The 25,792-nt window shown below is 37.8% G+C and overlaps 1 protein-coding gene across 1 annotated transcript in view; it reads left to right on the forward strand.

Annotated features, from left to right (window-relative positions):
* LOC150099792 (alpha-2-macroglobulin-P-like) overlaps positions 1 to 25,792 on the forward strand; it is a 524,250-nt gene that overhangs the window by 376,134 nt on the left and 122,324 nt on the right. Inside the window, exon 24 of the mRNA XM_090403491.1 lies at positions 5,102 to 5,340. Within this exon, the coding sequence (XP_090259617.1) occupies positions 5,102 to 5,340 (239 nt within the window). The remainder of the gene's footprint in view (positions 1 to 5,101; positions 5,341 to 25,792) is intronic.

The following is a 25,792-nucleotide window of genomic DNA, read 5'->3' on the forward strand; positions in this document are numbered from 1 at the left end:
TCATGGTCAATGTTCTATATATTGCAGCAAATTCTCTGACATCTGAGTTCCTCATTTATTTGCCCAGCTTTCCAGCTTATTCAGATCCTCTTGAAAAGACAGAACATCCACACTAATGCTAATAATCCGCCGAAGCTTGACATAATCTGCAAACAGCATATGGGCTTATTTAAGTTAAGGGATATTACATCCCATATTGTTTCATAGCCGAATAAGAAACTCAAAGAGTTTCATGCCGAATATAGAAACTATATAAAGTTCGGCGAGTCCATTTACTATATACTAAATATATACTAAACTATACTATACTAAATAAAACTATTACTATATACTAATACAAGTCCATATACTAATTAGTAATTAGTATATGGGCTTTTTCAATTGAAGGTGAGTTAGCCGATAGCATATGTAATTATCAGTGATGTAATTATCAGTGTAATAATTAACCGATGTAATTATCAGTGAGGTATCAAATCATCCACCAATTGGTGAAAGTGACCATGAGGTGATTACTTGGATGGTTGCCAGCAGTGCAAGGACCCCTGTGAAAAAAGGGTATATGTGGAACTACAAGGGGGGTGATTATGAAGAGCTCAGGAGACTGCTTGCAGGTGTAGCATGGAATGAGGAGTTAGCTGGAAAAGAGATCAATGCAGCTTGGGGGATTTCCAAAAACTATCTAGTGGATGTAATGTCTAAATGTATACCACGGGTGAGAAGGTTAAATAAGTTAGGTGTGAGATGGATGAATAAAGAGATTAAGCATGCAATACAGAGAAAAAGGGCATTGTGGAGGCAGCATAAGAGAAGTGGAAGTAACCAATTTCATGAGTTCTACAAAGACCAGGCAAGGAGAGTGACTTGGTTGGTGAGAGTAGCTAAAGAGAGGTATGAACAGCAGTTAGCTAATGAAGCTAAAAAGAATCCTAGGGAGTTCTTTCGATATGTAGCCAGCAAAAGAAAGAATGATTATGGAAGGATGACATTGATTGGAGGAAATGGTATAAAGACAGCTGTTGCAGAATGTGTGGTGGAGATACTTAATGAACAGTTCATAAAGATCTTTCAATCTTGTGAATGTGACTTCATGGAGAGATTAAGAGCAGTTGATGATGGGGAGGAGAGACTGACTGTAAGTGAGCAAGAGGTGTTTGGGGAGTTGAGTAAACTAGATGTAAATAAGGCTGTGGGACTTGATAATATATCACCGCGTATTCTGAAGGAATGTGCCAGAGAATTGACACCTGCCTTGACATATTTTTTTAATACGAGTCTTGCACTTGGTCAAGTCCCTAAAGAGTGGAAGGAGGGCAAGATTGTGCCACTTCATAAAGGAGGTGATCGAACTCAAGCATCAAACTATAGGCTTATCTGTGTGTCAGGTGTTGTGGTTAAGTTGTTGGAGAAGCTTGTGAGAACTAGGATCCAGAGTTGGGTTGACAACAATGGTATAATCTTTGATGGACAGCATGGATTTGCTAAAGGGAGGTCGTGTTTTAGTAATCTACTTACTTATTACAATAAAGTGACTGCTTCCTTGGACAGAGGAGAAGGATACACAGTAATATACTTGGATTTCGCAAAAGCTTTTGATAGAGTACCTCATGATAAGTTGACAGTCAAACTAGAGCAGATGGGGTTGGATAGTAGATTAGTGCATTGGATTGGAGACTGGCTATCTGATAGGTATCAACAAGTTGTGTATGGGGGTGCAATATCCAGGAAAAGGAAAGTCACTAGTGGAGTGCCTCAGGGATCTGTTTTAGGGCCATTACTATTTAACTTGTAAATTAATGATATTGGCGAAGATTTGGATGGAGATATTCAGTTGTTTGCAGATGATGCAAAGTTGGGACGAACCATAAAGAGTAGTGAAGATGTTGTGGCCTTGCAAGAAGACTTGAATAAATTGAGTGATTGGGCAAGCAAATGGGGATGTGAGTTCAATGTTGCGAAATGTAAGGTTTTAAAATTTGAAAACAAAGATGGGATGCAGAATTTATGCTTGGTGAGAATATATTGTTGGAAGTAGAGGAAATAAGAGATCTGGGAGTGATAGTGGATAAGGATCTAAAATTTAGGGGACACATCGCCAAAATTGTGAAGACAACACAAAGACTTCTGGGAATGATGAGGAGGACACTGACGTGTAGAAGTAGGGAGATTCTTGTTCCATTGTATAAGGCTTTGATTAGGCCACACATGGACTATTGTGCCCAGATTTGGTCACCTGGTTTTCAGAAGGATGAAGAGATGTTGGAAAGGATCCAAAGGCGACTGACTAAGGTAGTTTCTGACCTCTGGAATGTCGAGTATGAGGAAAGATTGAAAAGATGTAATTTGCAGAGTCTAGTGGAGAGAAGGAAGAGGGGAGATATGATAGAGACCTACAAGTTGGTAAGGGGTTGTTATAGGATCAGTGGTGGAGAAGTTCTACAGCGAATAGTGGGAGATCAGGGGAGAACCAGAGGTCATCCCTGGAAACTGTATAAAGAGGGTGTGAGTAGGGGAGTGAGAGGCAGGTTTTTTTCGTGCAGAGTTGTGAATGATTGGAATGCCTTGCCTGAGAGTGTGGTGTCTGCAAGGAATTTGAATGTGTTTAAGACCCGGTATGATGAGATGTGTGTGAGATAAAAGGACCTCCTAGATGAGTCTTTGACTCCATGAGGTCTTGTTTAATAATAATATGGATGTAGCAGGTTTTTTCTTCATACAAAGTTGGGTTTTTCATCCTTCATACAAGCAAATTGGATATGAGAATGCACAATTTACAGACAAAAAAATAATGTTGGTGGTGGTAGTACAGAAACTGTGACACTGTGCACTGGACAAAGAAAGGTGGAAGAAGATAGTGAAGGAGGCATTAGACACCAATGGGCAGTGAGCCCATGGTTTGTGATGATGGTGATGGTAGTGGTGATGAGTGATAGATGGTGTTTATGGTAGTAGTGTGGTGATTGTTTGGAGAAATAAGTAGTAGGTGAGACATTGAGATGCATATAGTGGAGTGTAGTAGAGTGCTCTCCCATGATGAAATCTTTGGACTCCTTGGAATTATCATGTAATAGTAATAATAATAATAACAACAACTGAATACCTCCTTAGTCTCATGACAACATCATTGGCATTAAGATTGAATGGCAATGGATTTGGTATTGAACCCTGGGAAACAACACTTGTTACATGACTACTCCCTAACCCTGCGTCCCCATATACACTTGCTGATATCTATCAAAAAGCCAGTTACCAATCCATTTCACTAACTTGATATCCAAACCTGTATGTCATAACTTAAAAACTAGCTTGTCATCTTGTACCCTGTAAAATGGCTTTGCAAAATCTCATTCATGTGTTAAGGTTTATGTGCTGGGAGAAATTTATGTTAAGAGGCTTAATGGAGTGAAACAGCACTGGGAAAGGATTAAACTAATATTTATTATTCATCAGATAATAAATACTTACAGTGGCTTTTTTCATGCTGCAAAGATTTTCTAAGCTGTTGTCTTAATATTTTTACAGGCTTAGCTACAGTTTTTTTCACATGCCATTCATATACTGTAAGGTATTGAAGGTTTATTTTTCACTTGGTTAGACTATAATAAATTTAGTTTAATCCTTTATCCAAGTGTGAGCAAACAAAGTTTGCACCTGAAAGTATCTTCAGGACTGGGGTAAGGTAGTACAACACCGGACAACTTGTAGCAAAGGTGGACCAAGCTAACATCACTCCCATCTCAGTATCTCCCATAATGCAAAACACATCTCCTTGCAGATATGTATAATGTTATTATGCATTAAGGGGAGGGCCACTACCCAGACCAGTTTTGACCTTTATTGAGGTCTCTTCAGTGGGAGCCAGGCCCAGAAGTGGAGATACAGGCAGAAGCATTAGCAAGGTCATCTCCACCTATAGGAGTTGCCAAAAGGTGTGCCACCTTTTTATTAAATTACTCTGGATTTAGAATAAGATGCTGAAGGTTTATTTTTTACTTGGTTAGACTATAATAAATTTAGTTTAATGCTTTATCCAAGTGTAAGCAAACAAAGCTTGCACCTGAAAGTAAAAGTATCTTCAGGACTGGGGTAAGGTAGTACAACACCGAGCAACTCTTTGCAAAGGTGGAGCAAGCTAACATCACTTCTATCTCAGTATCTCCCATAATGCAAAACACATTTCCTTGCGGATATGTATAAGGTTATGCATTAAGGGGAAGGCCACTACCCAGACTAGTTTCGACCTTTATTGAGGTCTCTTCAGTGGGAGCCAGGCCCAGGTGGAGATGACCTTGCTAATGCTTCTGCCTGTATCTCCACTTCTGGGCCTGGCTCCCACTGAAGAGACCTCAATAAAGGTCGAAACTAGTCTGGGTAATGGCCCTTCCCTTAATGCATAACATTATACATATCCGCAAGGAGATGTGTTTTGCATTATGGGAGATACTGAGATAGGAGTGATGTTATCTTGCTCCACCTTTGCAAAGAGTTGCCCGGTGTTGTACTGCTTTACCCCAGTCCTGAAGATACTTTCAGGTGCAAACTTTGTTTGCTTACACTTGGATAAAGGATTAAACTGTAAGGTAATTTCATCCTTGGCATCTTAAATGATGCCATTATCCATTTAGATTTTTAACTGTAGTACCCAAAGTCTTTGATGGTTAGTTTGTCTTTGACAGCATTCTTTTATATATTGTGGGAAAAGGTTTGATGTGCTGTTTCAAAAGCCTAAGTTTCCTAGCAGAAACTTATGAAAAGATATGAAAATAAAAAGAGGGATAATATAATAAGAAGCACATAACAGGATTCAACTGTATGTATGTTTGTTATTGATAGTAATGATGCTGCCTAATAGTAATGTGTGCACTAATGATAAAATTGCTATATGATTTTACATTTCGAGATTATGTGTATATGTGTACTCCATTATTATGAGATCTTGTTCAGCCTGGTACATAATTTTTTTTTTTTAAGTGATCCCCACTCACAGAAGGTTGTGAATCTATAGCACATTAGTACTTTGGGTAGGCTAAAGATAATAGAATTTCTTTAAAATATTTTTATAGATGAAACTGAAATATAACTAAACTGGACTTAAAATTTCTAGGCTATTTAAGACAACTGAAATATAAACATAGAGACTATTCCTATAGTACTTTTGGTAACTGGGATCTTCAAGGAAGTTTATGGCTAACTGCATTTGTTCATCGTGCATTTTATCAAGCAAAGAGATACATTTATATTGATCCAGACAACGTGAATAACACTGTAAAATGGATTATCAGCAAGCAGCAGAGAAATGGATGTTTTCCTTCCATTGGCACTGTGCATAATAAGGCTATGAAGGTAATTAATCTTCTTTAAATAATTTAGTAAAATGAAAACAGTTTTTGATGATTCACTATTGTTCTAACGATTGCAGTTTATTATTTTTTTAAGGATATATAACACTATATAATAATAATATAATAAATATCCATTACTATTTTATAATAATAAAATAAAATAGTAATGGATATTTATAATAAAACCAAGCAATAAAACATTGTTTGTCTTTGAAACAAAATGCCTTTAAAAGTAACTGAGAGCTCACAAAAATATAACCTTCTGCATATAAGTTATCTTGGTGTTCTACACAAAAGATATATATGTTGCCCAAGAGCTCATTAATTTGCCTTTTTATTAGTGGTTTTATATCTGTTAATTCTTGTGAGAGACCAAGCAGAAACCTTAAAAAAGTTAAAATTCCTTTTCTCAGTACTATGTAATCTCTTGTAGAAAAGATGTATTTCCCACAAGTGCACTTGAGTGAACTCTCAGTTGGTGTGTAAAACATAAATTATAGAAAATGAGCCTAAAAGGCTTTGTTTTTGTATCAATAACTGTTAAAAGAAAATTTGAAAAAAAGAAAGCAATAAGTAAGAGATAATGGATGAATGGAGAATGGATTAGTAGGAGCATGAAATGTATTGCCTGAAAGGGGTGGTAAGAGTGCAAACAGTGGATACATTTAAGGAGTAATACAGAATGGGAGGTCTCAAGTAGATCTCCCATGATGACTCTTGTGACTCCATGGAGGTGCAAAATAATAATAATAATAAATATCCATTATTGTTTTATGGGAGTCCTGGCAAATAACAGACTAATTTTGAGGAAAACGTTTGAGAGGAAGTTAGTAATAATGTAAACTTTACATGTAGTGATATCATAGTGTCCTGTATGCCTTCTGAGAGAACATTATTATTATTATTATTATTCAGGCCTCCATGGAGCCAAAAGACTCATCGTGGGAGGTCCTTCCTAAGAAACACAAAGCCTATCAAGACTCATCGAGGGGAGGTCCCCCCTAAGAACCACAAAGTCTGTCATACCACTCCTTAAACTCATTGACCATTCTCGCTCTCACCACTCCATCAGGAAATGCATTCCATGGCTTAACCACCCTCCATGCATAGAAACCACTCCACACCCTCTTGCTCACAGTTTCCTTCCATAACTTCCAGGGATGGCCTCTTCTCATCACTCCCTCCCGCTGTTCGACCAAGCAAAAGAACTCCCCAGTGTCAACCCTGTAACCACCTCTCAACAGTTTAAAAGTCTCAATCATATCACCTCTCCTCCTTCCATCCAAAAAACTCTGCAGTCCACATTCCCTCAGCCGATCCTCATAACTATCATTGTACAGTCCTGAAACCATCTTTTATCTGCCTTTGTACACTTTCCACAGTTAATTTATCCCCTTCAAATCCTGGCGACCAAATCTGAGAACAATAGTCCAAGTGTGGTCTGATTAGGATCTAATACAATGGAATGATAACTGTTTTATCTCTGCAGGTCAGCATTCTTCTCATTATTGCAGCAATCCTCTGTGTTACCTTCACCACCTTTGCAATATGTCCCCTAAAGTTCAGGTTTCTATCTATCATCAACCCCAGATCTCTTGTCTCCCCTACTTCCTTCAGTATAGCTCTTCCAATACAGTATGCAGTGTCCCATTGATGTTTCCCAAATCTCAAGACCTTACATTTTGCTGCATTACACCGATAACCCCATTCATTTGCCCATCTATCTAGCTTATTCAAATCCTCTTGCAGGGCTGCCGCATCTCCACTATTACTAATAATCCTTCCCAGCTTCACATCATCCGCAAATAACTGGATATCCCCTTGCAATCCACTGACAATGCCATTGATATAAAGGTTAAACAATATAGGTCCCAGTACTGAGCCTTGTGGGACCCCACTTGTAACCTTCTGCTTCCTTGAAACTGCCTCACCATACACAACTCTCTGATACCTATTGGACAGCCAATCCTGAATCCAGTTGACCAATCTGACATCCAGACCCATGTGATGCAACTTAAATATCAGCTTATCGTGTGGCACCCTGTCAAATGCTTTCGCTAAGTCTAAGAAAATTGCAGTATATGCCTTTCCCTCATCTAATGTTCTTGTAACTTTATTATAAAAGGCTAGTATATTGCTAAAACAAGAGCGCCCTTTCACAAATCCATGTCGACTCTCACAGATAACATTACCCTCATCTGCCCAATGCTGTATACAGTCCTTCACTACTTTCCCCAAGATCTTAACAACTACTGATGACACACAAACTGGCCTATAATTAGACACTTCCAGTCTGTTACCACCCTTATGCAATGGCACTATCTTACCTTCCTTCCATTCCCTGGGCACCTTTCCCGCAGCCAGACTTTCATTGAAAAGCTAGGTTAAAGGCACTGTCAGTTCTCTAGCACCTTCTCTCAAAACTCATGGTGAAATACTATCCAGTCCCACAGCTTTATTGACATCCAGAGTACTCAGTATTTGAAACACACTCTCCTCCTGTACCTCTAAACCTCGAACCTGCCCTGTCCCTCTAGCATTAAAACTGACACCTCCAGGATGAAATACTCCAATAAAGTGTTCATTGAATAATTCCACTATGTCCTCTGCATCAGTCACTCTATTGCCATTTTTATCTCCCAATGTTATTCTTCCACAGTCATTTCTCCTCCTACTGGCCACATATCTAAAAAATTCCCTAGGATTTTCTTTGGATCTTAGGGCCAATCTCCTCTCATATTCCAGTTTCATCTTCCTTACCATACTATTCACTCTTCTGGCCTGTGTCTTATACTCTTTATGCATCTTCTCTTCACCTGTCTCCTTATATCTCTTCCATAGCCTCTTTTTCGCATGCAATTCCTAATAATATTGTTTATTATTAGGAATTGGCAATTCCTAATAATAAATATGGAATAATATGGCAATTTCTAATAATATAATAATCCCTAAATAATATTGTTTGTCATCCACTTTACTCCAAATTGTGTCCTCTTGTTCACTCGTGGTTTACAACTTACCATTGCTGCTAGCAAATATTCTTTCACAATTTTGCACGCACTAATGATATCCCGGCCTTCCAATTCCTCCCTCCATGAAACTTCCCTAAGTTGACGTCTTAAGCTGTTATGATCACCTGCCTTATAATTCCACATACGTTCCCATCTCTTTGATACTCCTGCATGTCTATTCATTTTTCAAGTCAAAACCATATGGTCACTCTCTCCAACTGGTGGGAGAGATGTCATCTCAGTTATTATCAATTCTTCTGATGCTATAACCAAATCCAAAACTCTTGAACCTCTTGTTTCTTCTAGTACATGTTGCCTAAGACATTTGTCCCTCAAGAATTCTAGAAATTCTATTCTCTTATTGCTACATGCATCTTCCTCTCCCAAATTTACTGTAGTTAAAATCTACCATAACAATCATTCTTCTTGCACTTGCCAAACTCAACTGTCTAAACATTTCCTGGTCCCCACCCTCTGTGCTCCTAGGTCTGTAGCAACACCCCACTAAATATCTTGTCTTGTCCACCTATACCTCACACCATATGCTTTTAAAATCATTAGTGTCACTGCCTTTCAAAGTCTCCCCTCTTAGAGGACATAGGTCGTCACTTATCATAAGCAGTACTCCACCACCACGCTTTCCCTTCCTATCCTGCCGAAAAATGCTGTAGCGAGCGACTTCTATTCCTGTTATTATATCCTCTTCTGTCAACCACGTCTCAGTGATTCCAATAATTTTTGGCCAGGCTGATGCTATCTGCACCACCAATTCCTCCCCCTTATTCTGGATACTCCTGGCATTAGTATAAAGCATATAAATGGCGTTGTTTCTATATCCAGCATTATCCCCTCTAGATTCCACTGGGCTCAGTGTTACCCGATGTCGTCCCCCTTCTCCCAAGTATCCATTCCTACAAGAGGCCAACCCTGCTACCATCCTTCCTGGGACACACTGACTTGTTCAGAACCGCAATCTCTCTAGATGCTTACGTCCTTCCTGATTCAAATGTAAGCGGTCTCTCACATACAATTCCTTTCTATCCTCAAACATACTCCAAGCATCCACATATTCCGGTTTTCTCTTGTCACACATTCTAGCTGTTATGTCATTCAATATCACTGGTCTTCTGTTCAGCTCATCATTATCATACAGACCAAGACTATGGTGATGACAGAAATGCATATGACTTTCAGAACAATCACACTTAAATTAACTTAATTGTGCATGTCAACAACTTATGTAGAGCACCATGTAATTGTACTTCACGTATCTGACCCTTCAATTATCAGAACAGCAAATTGCCTTACCACAGTAATTGAATAAATTGTAGATTAATGTATCATATGGAAAAGAAAAGTATGCAAGAATGTTTTAAAAGTTGGACAGCTTTTACAGGTGAACTGTAGACTTGATAATATAAATATTATTCAAGAAAAATGGAAGTGTTTGAAAACAAAAAACACAGATCTCAAAGACTTAGTGGCAAAATCTGAAGAAACTGTGATAATTCAGCCTGAAGCATGTGGGAATTTGTTTGCAAAGCTAATAGTGAATTCAGAGCAAATAGTGGCACTCTAAAGAGTCACTCTAAAGTGGGGGGGGGAAGGAAAGTGTATTGAAAATTCCTAGCAAGTAAGGTAACAGAGTACATAAAAAAAAACAGTAAGAAAGTTTTGCTATGTGTAAAAGTAGATAAATACAGATTATGAGAAGGCTGGTAAGAAGATAAATATCACAAAGGTGGCAAAATGTTCTTTTAACTGTTGAAAAAGTTCTTTCCTTCATTTCAATGAAGGAAAATACTTCATTGAAATGAAGGAATTATTTGGAAAAAGTATTAATTAAGATAAGTAGTAACAGAACAGTGATGGAAATATTCAAGAGGGATGCACTGAAGAGTAAATATCAGTACATGAAGTAGAGAAGTACTTATATTTAGTTAAGGTAGTTTAAACCTGAATAGCTCAAGTATAGAGGTAAAAAGTTTTTATCAATATTATTATTACATTACACCTCCAGGGAGTCCAAAGACTCATCGAGGGAGGGCACCTACTCTACAACTCTCCGTCTCACCACTCCACCAGCCGCAACTACCTTCATCATCTACATCAACGCCATCTCCTGCTGACCATCACCATTAGTATTTTCACAGACAATCACAAACATCCATGCCCACGGCAGGATTCGAATTTTTGCTGTGACTATATTCCATAATTAATCTGGATGAATTCTGAATAATCAGAGTAGAGTACTCACAGTACTCTTCTAAGAAAGGGAAATTTTAAAAAAAGAGATACCAAAATTACACAGGCATTTTCCTAGTGTTCCATATAATGTCTATGCAAGCATACTTAAGAAGAGGCTATGAGGAATTGTAGAAGGAAAACGTGGAGAAGAACAAGAGATTCAGGCCAAACAGGGAATGTCAGAACAGATCTTCACTTTAAGGCAAATAATTGAGAAATAATATGAATATAAGAAGAATCTGTATTTAAATTTTATACATCTGGAAAAGGCATATGACAAAGTGCCAAGATAAAAGCTGTTCAAACTCGATATATAATCTATGTTTAACTTGTAAGTTAGCAGTTAGAATTGAAATAGGTACAGGAAGAATTTTGATGTAAAATCATATGTAAGACAAGGGTGCATATTATCTCACTCTTACTATCATCTATATATAGATAAAATTATGCCGAAAAGTGGCATTAAAGCTGATATCAAAAATGGAAACATTTAACATTAAACTTAACTCTTTGCTTTATGCAGATGATGTTTTACTCCTAAATAAACCAATACAAGTGTTCAGGATTTTTTTTAACTAAATTGAATGATTCTGTAACAAAGGCATGAAAATTAGCTGCAAAAAAACAAAATGGAATATGAAAATAGACATGAACATGGAAAACATCAAACACATTCTGGAGAACCTACAGAACAAGTAGAATTTATCTATTTAGGCACAATTGTTAATAAAGATGGCAAACTAAATATGGAAGTATACAAACTAAATCAAGCAAAACTAGTATAAGAGAAGCCAATTAAATAAATTTATATGAAATAAGAGAAATGGGAAAATACCAAACTATCAGTATAGAAGGCTATTCACTCCAATTTTAACTTGCAGATTAGAGACTGCTGAGAGTTGGGTTAGAAATAGTTGGCCAATTTTTGGTCTTTGATTATCTTTTAGGTAAAACAGTTGATCAAAGAGGCTATACGAGGGTGGTCTGAAAAATTCTCAGCCTCGACCATATCTGACAACACTATCGGCAAGATTTTTTTTTCTAAGTTGGTACATCTGTCATAAGCATCCATGTGAAATTGCAAGTCATTCTATCAAGTACAGTGGAACCTCGGTTGTTGAACATAATTTGTTCCTAAAGGCTGTTTGGAAACCGATTTGTTTGTAAACTGAAACCATTTCCTCATAAGAATTAATGTAAAATGGAATAATCCATTCCCAAACCCTAGATGATTGCTTATTTAAACCTTTACAACAGTACTTCATGCATAAAATTCCATACAAAAATAATGAAAATGCATAAAATCCTACATAAAAAGAATAAACACAATAAATAGATAAAATATAGATGAAAAAGGGTGATCTCTTTCCACAAACCTTTGCACCTCACCCCATTTCACACACACACATTTCTTTGATCAAAGAACTAGGAATCCTTCCTTCCTCTGTCTCTGGAAACATTTCTTTAATCACCATCTTTTGCTGCTCCTTCTGAAGGTGTTCCAGTTCTGTCGTGAGCTCATTCCTGTGGTCCTCCACATCAGCATTACCAACTTCTAAGCCCAGGCTTTTGCCCAGAGACACAACGTCATCGACGACAACAACATACTCGGCCTCAAAGCCCTCAATGTCTCTGTGTCTGCTACACAGTCCGGCCACAATTTCCTTCAGGCTGAGTTTATGGTCTTGTAAGTCACTTGCACCCAGGCTTTGTCAAGAATATTAAGCAATGGAGGATATTGAAGTTATTTTTTTCAGATTTCTCTGAGTGTTAATTCTGTGTCAGAAGTCACTTCAAAACACCTTTGAAATAGTGCTTTGGTGTAGAGTTTCTTGAAGTTCGAAATGACCTGCTGGTCAATGGGCTGGATTAGAGGACAGGAACTTCACTATGATAAAAATCAAACTCGTCCTCCAAGCCTGGAGGGTGAGCAGGAGCATTGTCCATCACAAGAAGGCATTTTAATGGCCATTTTTTTTCTTGAAGTTATTTTCTAACATTTGGGGAAATGACTTTATGGATCCACTGAATAAAAATTTGCCTGATTACCCAAGCCTTACTATTAGCACCACTCATACCAGGGTTTTTTAAACAAATCATCATGTAATTGCCTCATTTTTTCACAAATTACACATAAGATACACTGTCACTAGCGCTGTTTCTCATTTAACTGAATCAGCAACAACTTTTCCACTTCTTCAATCATCTGAGACCTTTGTTTAGTAAGAACTTTCACTCCTTTTGCAACATCAGCTCCCTTGACCGTCTCTTTATTTGTGAGTATTGTACAGATCATTGATATCGCCATACCAAACTGCATAGCAAGAACCGAGACATGAACATCATTTTCATGTTTGGATGAGATTTCTTTTTTCAACCCTATTGTGGTTCTAACAACTTTTCTTTTCACTTTGCTTTAATAATAATTTATAAAAAAAATTAGCAAAACACAAAGAAAATCAAGAAAAGACGCTGCAAATTCGAGCAGGTGTCTGGATTGAGAGGTGGCTGTGGCATAAGCCAGCGCTTCCCAAACTGTGGGCCGCAGCCCCCTTGGGGGCCATAGGATTTGTTGAGGGGGGCCGTGAAATAATGAAAACACATTGAAAATGTTTTAAGACTAAGTAGTTTTTTTAATCTTTAAAGAAACGTGTTTAATTTTTATTATTTATTATTTCATTTTTGTTATTTTTTATATTTTAATGGGAAAAAAATCACACATTGGTGCGGGTTCACAAATTTTGCTTCCTGCATATTTTGCCGCTTAATGAATATTAATAAAAATATGCTTATTCATATAAGTTTCATTTCAAAGCAGAAATCTAAGAATTGCAGTTTCAAATATTTCACCTGACACTGACTTTTTGTGCAGCAGAATTGAAACACATCCATCACATTAAATTGTTATTAAACTTCTTTTATGTTTTTAATTCTTTCTTTATTACTACTCGTTTTATGTTTCATGTGCTTGTACTGCAAATGTACAATAACAATAAATCAATCTATATAAAAATATGAGAAAATGTTTATGTAAGATGCTAAAAATGTAATATTTGCATTTGATTTTTGCAATATTCGCTGTGTATGTTTTGTATTGAATATAAATATGATAAATATTATAATAATATATGTCTATATTACGATTTTTTTTCAAGGGGGCTGTGAAATATTCTAATTTTTCCAAAGGGGGCCCTGACATCCAGAAGTTTGGGAAGCACTGGCGTAAGCGACACTCTCCCGCCCTACATCTCAGCCCAGGGATCATGTGTTTGCTGGTTTGCCTGTTCAGGAACCGAGATTCTGTTTGGAAACCGGTGCGTTTTTGGTTTGGAAAATATGTTTGGGAACCGATTTGTTCGAGATGAGAGGCGTTTGACAACTGAGGTTCCACTGTAATTTGTTTTATACAGCTGTCTGAAGCAAAAGTGTTGTCTGTATCCCTTGAAATGGATAAAATTGAGTGTTGTGCAGTTATGAAATTCTTTGTAAAAGAAATTTAATGCCAAAAGAAATACATTCAAAGTTCATAAAAGTTTATGGGCACTCTTCTCCTTCATTTTCGGCAATTAAGAAATGGGCTGCCGAGTTTAAACGTGGCCGTACCAGCCTTGAAGATGATCCATGTGAAGGATGTCCAAAAAGTGTAACAAAACCAGAAATCATTGATCAAGTGCACGATATGGTATTGCATGACCAGAAAGTCATAGTGAGTGAAATTATTGAGACTATAGGAATTTGAAAAGAATGTGTAGGATATATTTTGCATGAAGAATTGCATATGAAAAAGCTTTTCGCAAGATGGGTGCTACGCTTGCTCATAGCAGATCAAAAACACACTCGCATGAAAATCTCTGAACAGTGCTCGGAGCATTTTAAAAAGAATAAAACTGATTTTGTGCATCAATTTATTACTATGGATGAGACTTAGATTCACCATTACACACCAGAATCCAAACAGCAGTCGAAACAGTGGACAGAAACCAGTTGTTCAGTGCCAAAGAAGACAAAGTTGGTTCCATCAGCAGGAAAGGTCATGGCATCGGTGTTTTGGGATGCTAAAAGCATTTTGGTTATTAATTATCTTGAAAAGGGTACAACAATAACCAGTGAATGTTATTCCGATCTTTTAACCAGACTAGACGAAAAAATTCCTGAGGAAAAGACCCAGTTTGCAGAAGAAAAAATCATCTTTCATCAGGACAATGCACCTGTCCACAAAGGTGTTTTGGCGATGGGAAAATTAAGGGATATGCACTATGAATTGTTGGAACATCCATCTTGTTCCCTATATTTGGCTCCCCTCTAACTTCTTTCTCTTCTCAAAACTAAAACTCTTCCTTGCTGGTCAGTGTTTTTCTTCGAATCAAGAAATGATTGCAGCTGTAAGGGGGGGGGGTATTTTACAGATCTTACTGAGAACCACTACAGGGACAGGATAATGGTGCTGGATCATCACTGGAATAAATGTATTAATCTTAAGGGAGATTATGTTGGCAAATAAAAATAATTTTGAAATTATAAATTCGTTTTTTCATTTTTAGGCTGAGAACATTTTAGACTACCCTCATATGCGAGAGTTCTGGGAAGAAATTAGAAGAGTGAACAAGTTGCATAAATGGTAAAATCATATGAAAAATTAAGATGTTAGGAAGGAACTTGACTTTGTTACCATTCAAGAATGGATCACTACTACTGTAAGTAGAATGGTAGATGCAGAAAGATGTTGAAAGTTTATTTTTCACTTGGTTAGACTATAATAAATTTAGTTTAATCCTTTATCCAAGTGTGAGCAAACAAAGTTTGCGCCTGAAAGTATCTTCAGGACTGGGGTAAGGTGGTACAACACCAACATTCTCTAAATCCTGAGTAATTTAATAAAAAGGTGGCACACCATTTGGCAACTCCTATAGGTAGAGATGACCTTGCTAATGCTTCTGCCTTGGTATCTCCACTTGGGCCTGGCTCCCACTGAAGAGACCTCAATAAAGGTTGAAACTAGTCTGGGTAGTGGCCCTTCCCTTAATGCATAACGTTATACATATCTGCAAGGAGATGTGTTTTGCATTATGGGAGATACTGAGATAGGAATGATGTTAGCTTGCTCCACCTTTGCAACGAGTTGCCTGGTGTTGTACCACCTTACCCCAGTCCTGAAGATACTTTCAGGCGCAAACTTTGTTTGCTCACACTTGGATAAAGGATTAAACAAAATTTATTATGGTGATCATTATAGGTGATTTTAATTACAGCAATATAGATTGGGATAACAAGATAGCAACTGGAAGTAAAGAAAATGAGTTTCTTGAGTTTTTGAAGGACAACTACCTCAAGCACTGTCACAGAGAGCACACTAGGATTGAGGGCTTTATCTTACCTTCTCATCAGAGGATGTTATTATAAATGAGGTGTCAAATCTCCCTCCAGTTGATGAGTGACCATGAAGTGTTTACATGGGTGGTTGCCAGCCATGTGAGGAAAGGGTATATGTGGAACTGCAGGGCTTGTGATTACGAGAAGCTCAGGAAACAGCTTGCAGCTGTAGCTGTAGCATGGAATGAGAACTTGGATGGAAAGGAGATCAGTGCTGCTTGGGTGATATTTCTGAACTATCTAAATATAAGTAGGTGTGAAATGGATGAATGAAGAGATTAAGCATATAATACAGAAAAAAAAGACATTAAGGAGGGAGTATAAGAGGAGTGGTAATTATCAAGACCATGAGCAATACATAGAACAGGCAAGGAGCGTGACTCAGTTGGTAAGGGTAGCAAAAGTTCATTTTCAGCAGCATTTAGCTAATGAAGTAAAAAAAAAAAAATTCCCAAGGAGTTCTTTCAATGTGTAGCCCTCAAATCTAAGAATGATTATGGTAAGATGGCATTAGTTGGAAAAAATGGTATAAGGACAACTACTGAAGAGGATATAATTTAGATATTTAATGAGCAGTTCATAAAGGTCTTTCATCCTTGTGAATATGACATCATGGACAGTTTGAGAGCAGTGGATTAGCAGGAGGAGAGTCCGACTGTAAGTGAGGAAGAGGTATATGGGGAATTAAGCAAACTTGATATTAATAAGACTGTGGGATTTGATGATGTATCACTGCATATTTTGAAGGAAAGTGCCAGGGAGTTGACACTTGCCTTGACATATTTGTTTAATATGAGTCTTACATTGTGTCAAGTTCCAAAGGAGTGGAAGGAAGGCAAGATTGCACCTCTTCATAAAGGAGGTAACAGAATTCAAGCATCGAATTATAGGCCAATCTGTGTGTCAGGTGTTTGGTTAAGGTGTTGGAAAGACTGGTGAAAATCAGTATCCAGAATTGGGTTGACAACAATGGTATTATCTTTGATGGACAGCACAGATATGCTAAAGGGAGACCATGTTTTAGTAATCTGTTTATTTATTACAATAAGGTGACAGCAGAATTGGAAGAGGGAAATGGATACCAGTAGTATACTCAGATTTTGCATAAGCTTTTGATGGATTACCGCATGATAAGTTGATAGTGAAAGTAGAGCAGATGGGGGGTTGGATATTAGACTAGTGCATTAGATTGGAGATTGGCTGTTTGATACCTATCAGACAACCAATCTCCAAGTTATGTATGGGGGAGGAATATCCCAGAAGAGGAAATTTACTAGTGGTGCACCTCAGGAGTCTCTGTTTTAGGGCCATTGCTGTTTAACCTATATGTTAATGACATTGGTTAAATTTGAATGGGGATATACAGCTGTTTTTAGATGATGCATAGTTGGGACAAACTATGAGGAGTAGAACACATGTTGTGGCCTTACAATAGACTGAGTGAATGGACACGGGAGTGGGGATATCAGTTCAGTGTTGTGAAATGTAAGGTTTTAAAATTTGGAAAACCAAAATGGGATGTATAATTCACGCTTGGTGGGGATATATTATTGGAGGTGGAGGAAATAAGAGATCTTGGGATAATAGTGGATAAAGATCTGAAATTTAGAGGACATATTGTCAACATTGTGAGGACAACACAACGAATTCTGTGAATGATGCAGAAGACATTGAATTGTAGAAGTAAGGAGATTTTGACTTCATTATATAAGGCTCTTTTTTGGCTGCATACGGACTACTGTGCACAGATTTGGTTACCTGGATTTCAAAGGGATGAAGAGATGTTGGACAGGGTACAGAAGTGATTGACCAAAATAGTTTCCAATGTCTGAAATGTTGAGACAATGCAATTTGCAGAGCCTAATAGATAAGGGGAAGAGGGGGCGACATGATTGAGATGTTAGTAAGGGGTTGTTATAGGATTAATGTCAAAGAGGTTTTTCATAAAATGGCAGGTGTTTGGGGGAGAACAAGAGGTCATCCCTGTAAGCTATATATGGAGGGAGTGAGAAGCTGGTTTTTTGGGATCTTAGGATGATAATAATAATAAATTTTACATCAAATTTATTACCTCTTTTCTTTAGTAATCATTCTTATTTTTTTTGACATATGAATTACCTGTCAGCTTTATGCAGACCAGCTTATTTGCATTTTATTTAATATTTGCATCAGAATTTATCAGTATGCTGGAATGAATTACTTAATCTATTATTGTTACATCGGTATTTAAATAAAATGATGAAAGTTTATTTTTCACTTGGTTAGACTATAATAAATTTAGTTTAATCCTTTATCCAAGTGTGAGCAAACAAAGTTTGTGCCTGAAAGTATCTTCAGGACTGGGGCAAGATAGTACAACACCAGGCAACTCATTGCAAAGGTGGAGCAAGCTGACATCATTCCTATCACAGTATCTCCCATAATGCAAAACACATCTCCTTGAAAATATGTATAATGTTATGCATTAAGAGAAGGGCCACTACCCAGACTAGTTTGGACCTTTATAGAGGTCTCTTCAGTGGGAGCCAGGCCCAAGCGGAGATACCAGGCAGAAGCATTAGCAAGGTCATCTCTACCTATAGGAGTTGCCAAACGGTGTGCCACCTTTTTTTTTTTTTTAATTACTCTGGATTTAGAGAAAGATGTTGAAAGTTTATTTTTCACTTGGTTAGACTATAATAAATTTAGTTTAATCCTTTATCCAAGTGTGAGCAAACAAAGTTTGTGCCTGAAAGTATCTTCAGGACTGGGGTAAGGTAGTACAACACCAGGCAACTCATTGCAAAGGTGGAGCAAGCTAACATCACTCCTATCTCAGTATCTCCCATAATGCAAAACACATCTCCTTGCAGATATGTATAATGTTATGCATTAAGTGAAGGGCCAGAACCAAACTAGTTTTGACCTTTATTGAGGAAGTAACAGAGACAAGAGATCTGGGTTTGATGATTGATAGAAACCTGAAATTTAGGGGACATATTGCAAAGGTAGTGAAGGTAACACAGAGGATTGCTGCAATAATGAGAAGAATGCTGACCTGCAGAGATAAAACAGTTATCATTCCATTGTATTAGATCCTGATCAGACCACACTTGGACTATTGTTCTCAGATTTGGTCGCCAGGATTTGAAGGGGATAAATTAACTGTGGAAAGGGTACAAAGGTGGATAACAAAGATGGTGTCGGGACTGTACAATGTTAGTTATGAGGATCGGCTGAGGGAGTGTGGACTGCAGAGTTTGGTGGATAGAAGGAGGAGAGGTGATATGATTGAGACTTTTAAACTGTTGAGAGGTGGTTACAGGGTTGACACTGGGGACTTCTTTTGCTTGTTGAACAGTGGGAAGGAGTCATGACAAGGGGCCATCCCTGGAAGTTATGAAAGGAAACTGTGAGCAAGAGGGTGAGGAGTGGTTTCTTTGCATGGAGGGTGGTTGAACCATGGAATGCATTGCCTGATTGAGTGGTGAGAGCGAGAACGGTCAATGCATTTGAGTGGTATGATATACTTGGTGTTTCCTAGGAGGGACTTTCCTCGATGAGTCTTGATAGACTTGTGTTTCTTAGAAAGGACCTCCCACAAGAGTCTTTTGACTCCATGGAGGCCTGAATAATAATAATAATAATAATAATGACTCTATCTAAAAAATACGCAATATTGTCACACAATATTGTGTGACTAGAGAGAATGAATCAGATCGAGAGGGGGAGTGATGTGGAAGAGCAGGAGAGATTGAAGAGGTGGATATGAATGGGGAATTGAGTGGTATGAGTATAGAAAATGAGAGAATGGATGTGCAAGAGGAGCAGGGAAACAGGGAGGCTCAGGGTGAACAGGAGTGCACATCATGAGAAAGGTGGATGTTCTAAGAGGAGGTGAGAGTATGTGTAGGCAGGAAAGGAATGGGATGACCAGGGATCAAGAGGAAACAGTTGGAATTGAAAAGGGTTCTAAAATGAAGAAGCAGAAAGGGAAATGACCCCAGTCGAGCATGGAGAGATCACATCGAGTGAGTGGTATCAGTAGAACTAGCTGTAGATCCAGAAATGAGCTGTTGTGTTTGTATACAAATGCTAGAAGTATAAGAAACAAGGCAGATGAAATGGTTGCATTAATTACGTCTGTTCACCCAAAGATTGTCGGAATAAGTGAGACATGGTTGGAAGAGGATGACATCCTTACATGAATATAGATGGAAAGGTATGTGGTTTTGAGGCCGTATGGTGTGAGATAGAGGTGAATGGAATCAAATACTTGGTGGGATGTTGTTATAGACCTGGTAATGTGGATGGTGGTGATAGTGAAATGTAGTCAAATTAGCCAAGCAAATAAGAAAAGGGTGATTATTATGTGAATATAGACTGGAATGATGAGATAGCAACTGGAATTAAAGAAAATGAGTTTCTTCAGTTTTTGAGGGATAACTACCTCAGACAGTATGTAACAGAGGGCACACGAGGATTAAGGGTCTTGCATTTGGTCATCTCATCAGTGGATGTAATTATAAATGAGGTGTCAAATCATTTGCCAATTGGTGAGAGTGACCATTAGGTGATTACCTGGGTGGCTAACAGCAGTGTGAGGACCTTTGTAAGAAAAGGGTATATGTGGAACTACAAGGGAGGTGATTATGAAGACTCAGGATACAGCTTGCATGTGTAGCATGGAATGAGGAGTTAACTGGAAAAGAGATCAATGCAGCTTGGGGGATTTCCAAAACTATCTAGTGGATGTAATGTCTAAATGTATTCCAAGGGTGAGAAGGTTAAATAAGGTAGTTGTGAAATGGATGAATAAAGAGATTAAGTATGAGATACAGAGAAAAAAGTGCATTATGGAGGCAGCATAAGAGAAGTGGGAATAACCAATTCCATGATGACTACAAAGACCAGGCAAAGCAGGTGACTTGGTTTGTGAGAGTAGCTAAAGAGAGGTATGAACAGCAGTTAGCTAATGAAGCCAAAAAGAATCCTAGGGAGTTCTTTCGATATGTAGCCAGCAAAAGAAAGAACAATTATGGAAGGATGACATTGATTGGAGAAAATGGTATAAAGACAGCTGTTACAGAATGTGTGGTGGACATACTTAATGAGCAGTTCATAAAGATCTTTCAATCTTGTGAATGTGACTTCATGGAGAGATTGAGAGCAGTTGATGATGGGGAGGAGAGACTGACTGTAAGTGAGCAAGAGGTGTCTGGGGGAATTGAGTAAACTAGATGTAAATAAGGCTGTGGGACTTGATAATATATCACCACGTATTCTGAAGGAATGTGCCAGGGAGTTGACACCTGCCTTGACATATTTTTTTAATACAAGTCTTGCACTTGGTCAAGTTCCTAAGGAGTGGAAGGAGGGCAAGATTGTGCCACTTCATAAAGTAGGTGATCGAACTCAAGCATCAAACTATAGGCCTATCTGTGTGTCAGGTGTTGTGGTTAAATTGTTGGAGAAGCTTGTGAGAACTAGGATCCAGAGTTGGGTTTACAACAATGGTATTATCTTTGATGGACAGCATGGATTTGCTAAAGGGAGGTCATGTTTTAGTAATGTACTTACTTATTACAATAAAGTGACTGCTTCCTTGGACAGAGAAGAAGGATACACAGTAATCTACTTGGATTTTGCAAAGGCTTTTGATAGAGTACCTCATGATAAGTTGACAGTCAAACTAGAGCAGATGGGGTTGGATATTAGATTAGTGCATTGGATTGAAGACTGGCTAGCTGATAGGTATCAACAAGTTGTGTATGATGGTGCGATATCCAGGAAAAGGAAAGTCACTAGTGGAGTGCCTCAGGGGTCTGTTTTAGGGCCATTACTGTTTAACTTGTATATTAATAATATTGGTGAAGATTTGGATGAAAATATTCAGTTGTTTGCAGATGATGCAAAGTTGGGACGAACCATAAAGAGTATTGAAGATGTTGTGGCCTTACAAGAAGACTTGAGTAAATTGAGTGATTGGGCACGGAAATGGAGATGTGAGTTCAATGTTGCAAAATGTAAGGTTTTAAAATTTGGAAAACAAAGATGGGATGTAGAATTTATGCTTGGTGAGAATATATTGTTGGAGGTATAGGAAATAAGAGATCTGGGGGTGATAGTGGATAAGTATCTAAAATTTAGGGGACACATCGCCAAAATTGTGAAGACAACACAATGGCTTCTGGGAATGGTGCGGCGGACGCTGACGTGTAGAAGTAAGGAGATTCTTGTTCCATTGTATAAGGCTTTGATTAGGCCACACATGGACTGTTGTGCCCAGATTTGGTCACCGGGTTTTTCAGAAGGATGAAGAGATGTTGGAAAGGATTCAAAGGCAACTGACTAAGGTAGTTTCTGACTTCTGGAATGTCGAGTATGAGGAAAGATTGAGAAGATGTAATTTGCAAAGATGTAATTTGAAGGTGGACAGGAGGAAGAGGGGGCGATATGATTGAGACCTACAAGTTGGTAAGGGGTTGTTATAGTGGAGAAGTTCTACAGAGAATAGTGGGAGATCAGGGGAGAACCAGAGGTCATCCCTGGAAACTGTATAAAGAGGGAGTGAGAGGCAGGTTTTTTCGTGCCGAGTTGTGAATGATTGGAATGCCTTGCCTGTGAGTGTGGTGTCTGCAAGGAGTTTGAGTGTGTTTAAGACATGGTATGATGAGATGTGTGTGTGTGTGTGTTCTAAGGGGACCTCCCAGATGAGTCTTTGACTCCATGAGGTCTTGAGGTAATAATAATAATAATAATAAACTTATCTTGCTGCAGCCAGCCAATACAGAGACTGACGTGTTACACTTGCTACCGGCTTTATTTATTACAGATGATGTTATGCCCCTAATTCACTCCACTAGAAGTCTCTGGAATGCTTTAATTAAATTTAACAAGCACTGTAACACATTTAGTATTAAAATCAGTAATAAAAAGAATAATACAAAAAAATGAGTAATAAGTTCGCATTAGTAGTATATGGTGCGAAGTAGAGGTGGGTAGGACAGGATATTTAGTGAGATATTAGTATAGGTTAAGGAACACAGAGGTCAATGAGTAAGAAATGTTTAAGCAAATTATCTTGGCAAGTGCAAAATGAGTTATTATTATGAGAAATTTTTAACTACAGCAATATAAATTTGGCATAAGAACAGCATGCAGTTACAAAAAGACACATACTGTTATATATAAAGAATGCTGGAATTCTCGAGTGAATTCTTAGGTAGAATGTAGTTGATGGAACATGATGAAAGTTTTTGATTTGGTCATAGTATCAGGAGATCTGATTATGACTGAAATGTCACTTATCACCAATTGGAGAGAGTGATATTGTAGTGTTTACTCAGACGATGAATAAGCATGCAGAATATCAAGGAAGAAGCAATGTGTGTGTGTGTGTGTGTGTGTGTGTGTGTGGAATTATAAGGAAGGTGATTATTATAGCCTTAGCAACCATCTTGAGTCAGATTATTGGATAGAAGAATTTGAAAGAAGAGAGGTTAGTAGAGCATGGGCACTAGTTAAGAAATATTTGTTAGCAGTTAGTAAATTACATACATCGAGCGTAAAAGATAAAGCAGTTTGGAGTAAAATGAACTGATTAGGGAAATCAAACAGGATTTGTAGATGAAAATGTGATTATGGAAGAAATAGAAAGAGAGGTGTAGGACAGTTGCATGTTGCATATAACACTCAAGATAAGGAGGTAATTAGTGTAGTACGGAAAGTAAAATTATTATACAAGAAGTGGCTAACAATGTGCAATCCATGGTCCATAGAGAATCCCAAGGAGTTCTTTCACTGTGGCCAATAGGAGGAGAAATTATTGTGAATGAATGACCTTATAGATTAAAGATACCAAGAAATTATATACTTGGTTTAATCCATTATTCAAGTGTAAGCAAACAAATAATGCTATAATGTATGCAATGCATAGCATTATACATGTCTGCAAGGAGATGTGCTTTGCATTATGGGATACTGAGGTAAGTGATGAGAAGTTATACCACCTTTGCCATGAGTTGCCTCAGTCCTGAAAGATACTTCAGGCACAAACTTTGTTTGCTTACACTTGGATAATTGATTAAACCAAGTATATAATTTATTTGTATCTTTAATTTATAATATAACCAAGCGAAAAACTTTCAGTGATGAATGACCTTGTTGGGAAGAAATGGTACCCCAATGCAGATCTGTTATCCCATCTGATTGGAGTACCCAATTATAGGGAGATTTCAGCTGTCTGCAGATGGTGTGAAGTATGGGAAGGTTGTCGGTAGCAGTGCTGATGTTATGGCTCTTCAGAGGGATTTCACTAAGCTAGGAATGCAAAGAAATTAATGGGGATGTCAATTCAACACATCTAAATGTAAGGGTTTGAAATTTGGTATCCACAGATGGGGATGCTTGAGATGAATACTCTTTTATTCATTATACTGGAATAAATGGAGGAAGCAAGGGATCTTGGGGTGATGACAGATAGAAATTTGAAGTCAGAGGACATGTTGTAAATGTTGCAAAGACAACCCAGAGGTTTGCTGCAATAGTGAGGATAACATTGACCAGCAGAGATAAGAGGGTGGCAGTTCCAGTAATCCAGGTGCGGCCTGATCACCTGATCAGACCACATCTGGATTACTGTGTTTAGATCTGGTCACTAGAATTTGATAGGAATGAAGTAACTCTTAATGGGATACAGAGGTGGATAGCAAAAAATATCAGATCTGCAGAAAATTGGTTATGAGGATAGATTGAGGGGATGTAACCTGCAGAGCCTATTGGATAGAAGATGGAGTTGATATGATCACAGCATTAAGTTGTTGAAAGGCATTTTCCAGATTGACATTCAGGATATTTCTCATATGGCAGAACAAGGGGAAAGAGCTAAGAAAAAAGAGACCATCCCTGGATACTGCAAAAAGGAAGTAGTGAGTAATAGAGTAAGTTTTGTTTTTTTTTTCATGGAGAGTAGTGGAAGCATGGAATGCATTGCCTGAGAAGGTAGTGAGACTGTAGCCAGTGAATGAGTTTAAGAAGTTATATGATAGTCTTTGTGTTGTCTAAGGCAGACCTCCTTTCAGGAGTCTTATGACTCTTGGGAGGTCTGGAATAATAATAAGAAAAATTATGAGAATAAGTATTGATGGGAAACATCAGTGGCATTCTAGGCACAAATTTTAGTGAAGGTCATAAATTAAATATGGAAATAGATAATAGAATAAGTAACACTAATACGATGTATGATTACAAACTACATTCAAACTATGTATTTGAATAAATTTGTATAGAATAAGAGAAGTTAGCCATTAAACTGGCAATTACAGGACAGGATTCAAGCCAGTTTTATCTTATAGATCTGAGAGTTGGATTAGAAATAAAACTGTTGATCAAATACTAGAGATCACAGATATGAAAGTTCTGAGTAAAATCAGTGGAGTGATTAGATGCCAACAATGTCAGATATTAAAAATAAAGTTATTAGAAGAAGAACTTGACATTGTTATTATTTGCAGATGTGTGAGCAGAGTTAAATCTAATGCGGTATTAGTTATTTAAACATAAAAGGAAAGGTTAGAAAAACAAACATTTGATGCCAGGATGACAGAAAAAGAACCAGAGAAAAATTGAGATTTAGATATATTAAGCAGTTAGTAGTGCATTTGGAGCTTCCATAGCTCAGTTGGTACAGATGAAACCCTTTGGTCAGAAAGACCTGGGTTCAATTCCCCTCCAAGATGTGAGGAACCTTTATCAAGTATTTTCAACAAAAGGTGAGTTTTGTTGAAAATTTCCTGTTGCCTTCCTTGCCCAGTAAGTATTTCATGACTGTAGATGTATGTGTTC

Source organism: Typopeltis vanoorti, chromosome 14, assembly GCF_054136105.1.
Source record: "Typopeltis vanoorti isolate ZY-2024b chromosome 14, IOZ_Tvanoo_1.0, whole genome shotgun sequence".
Taxonomy (NCBI): Eukaryota; Metazoa; Arthropoda; class Arachnida; order Uropygi; family Thelyphonidae; genus Typopeltis; species Typopeltis vanoorti.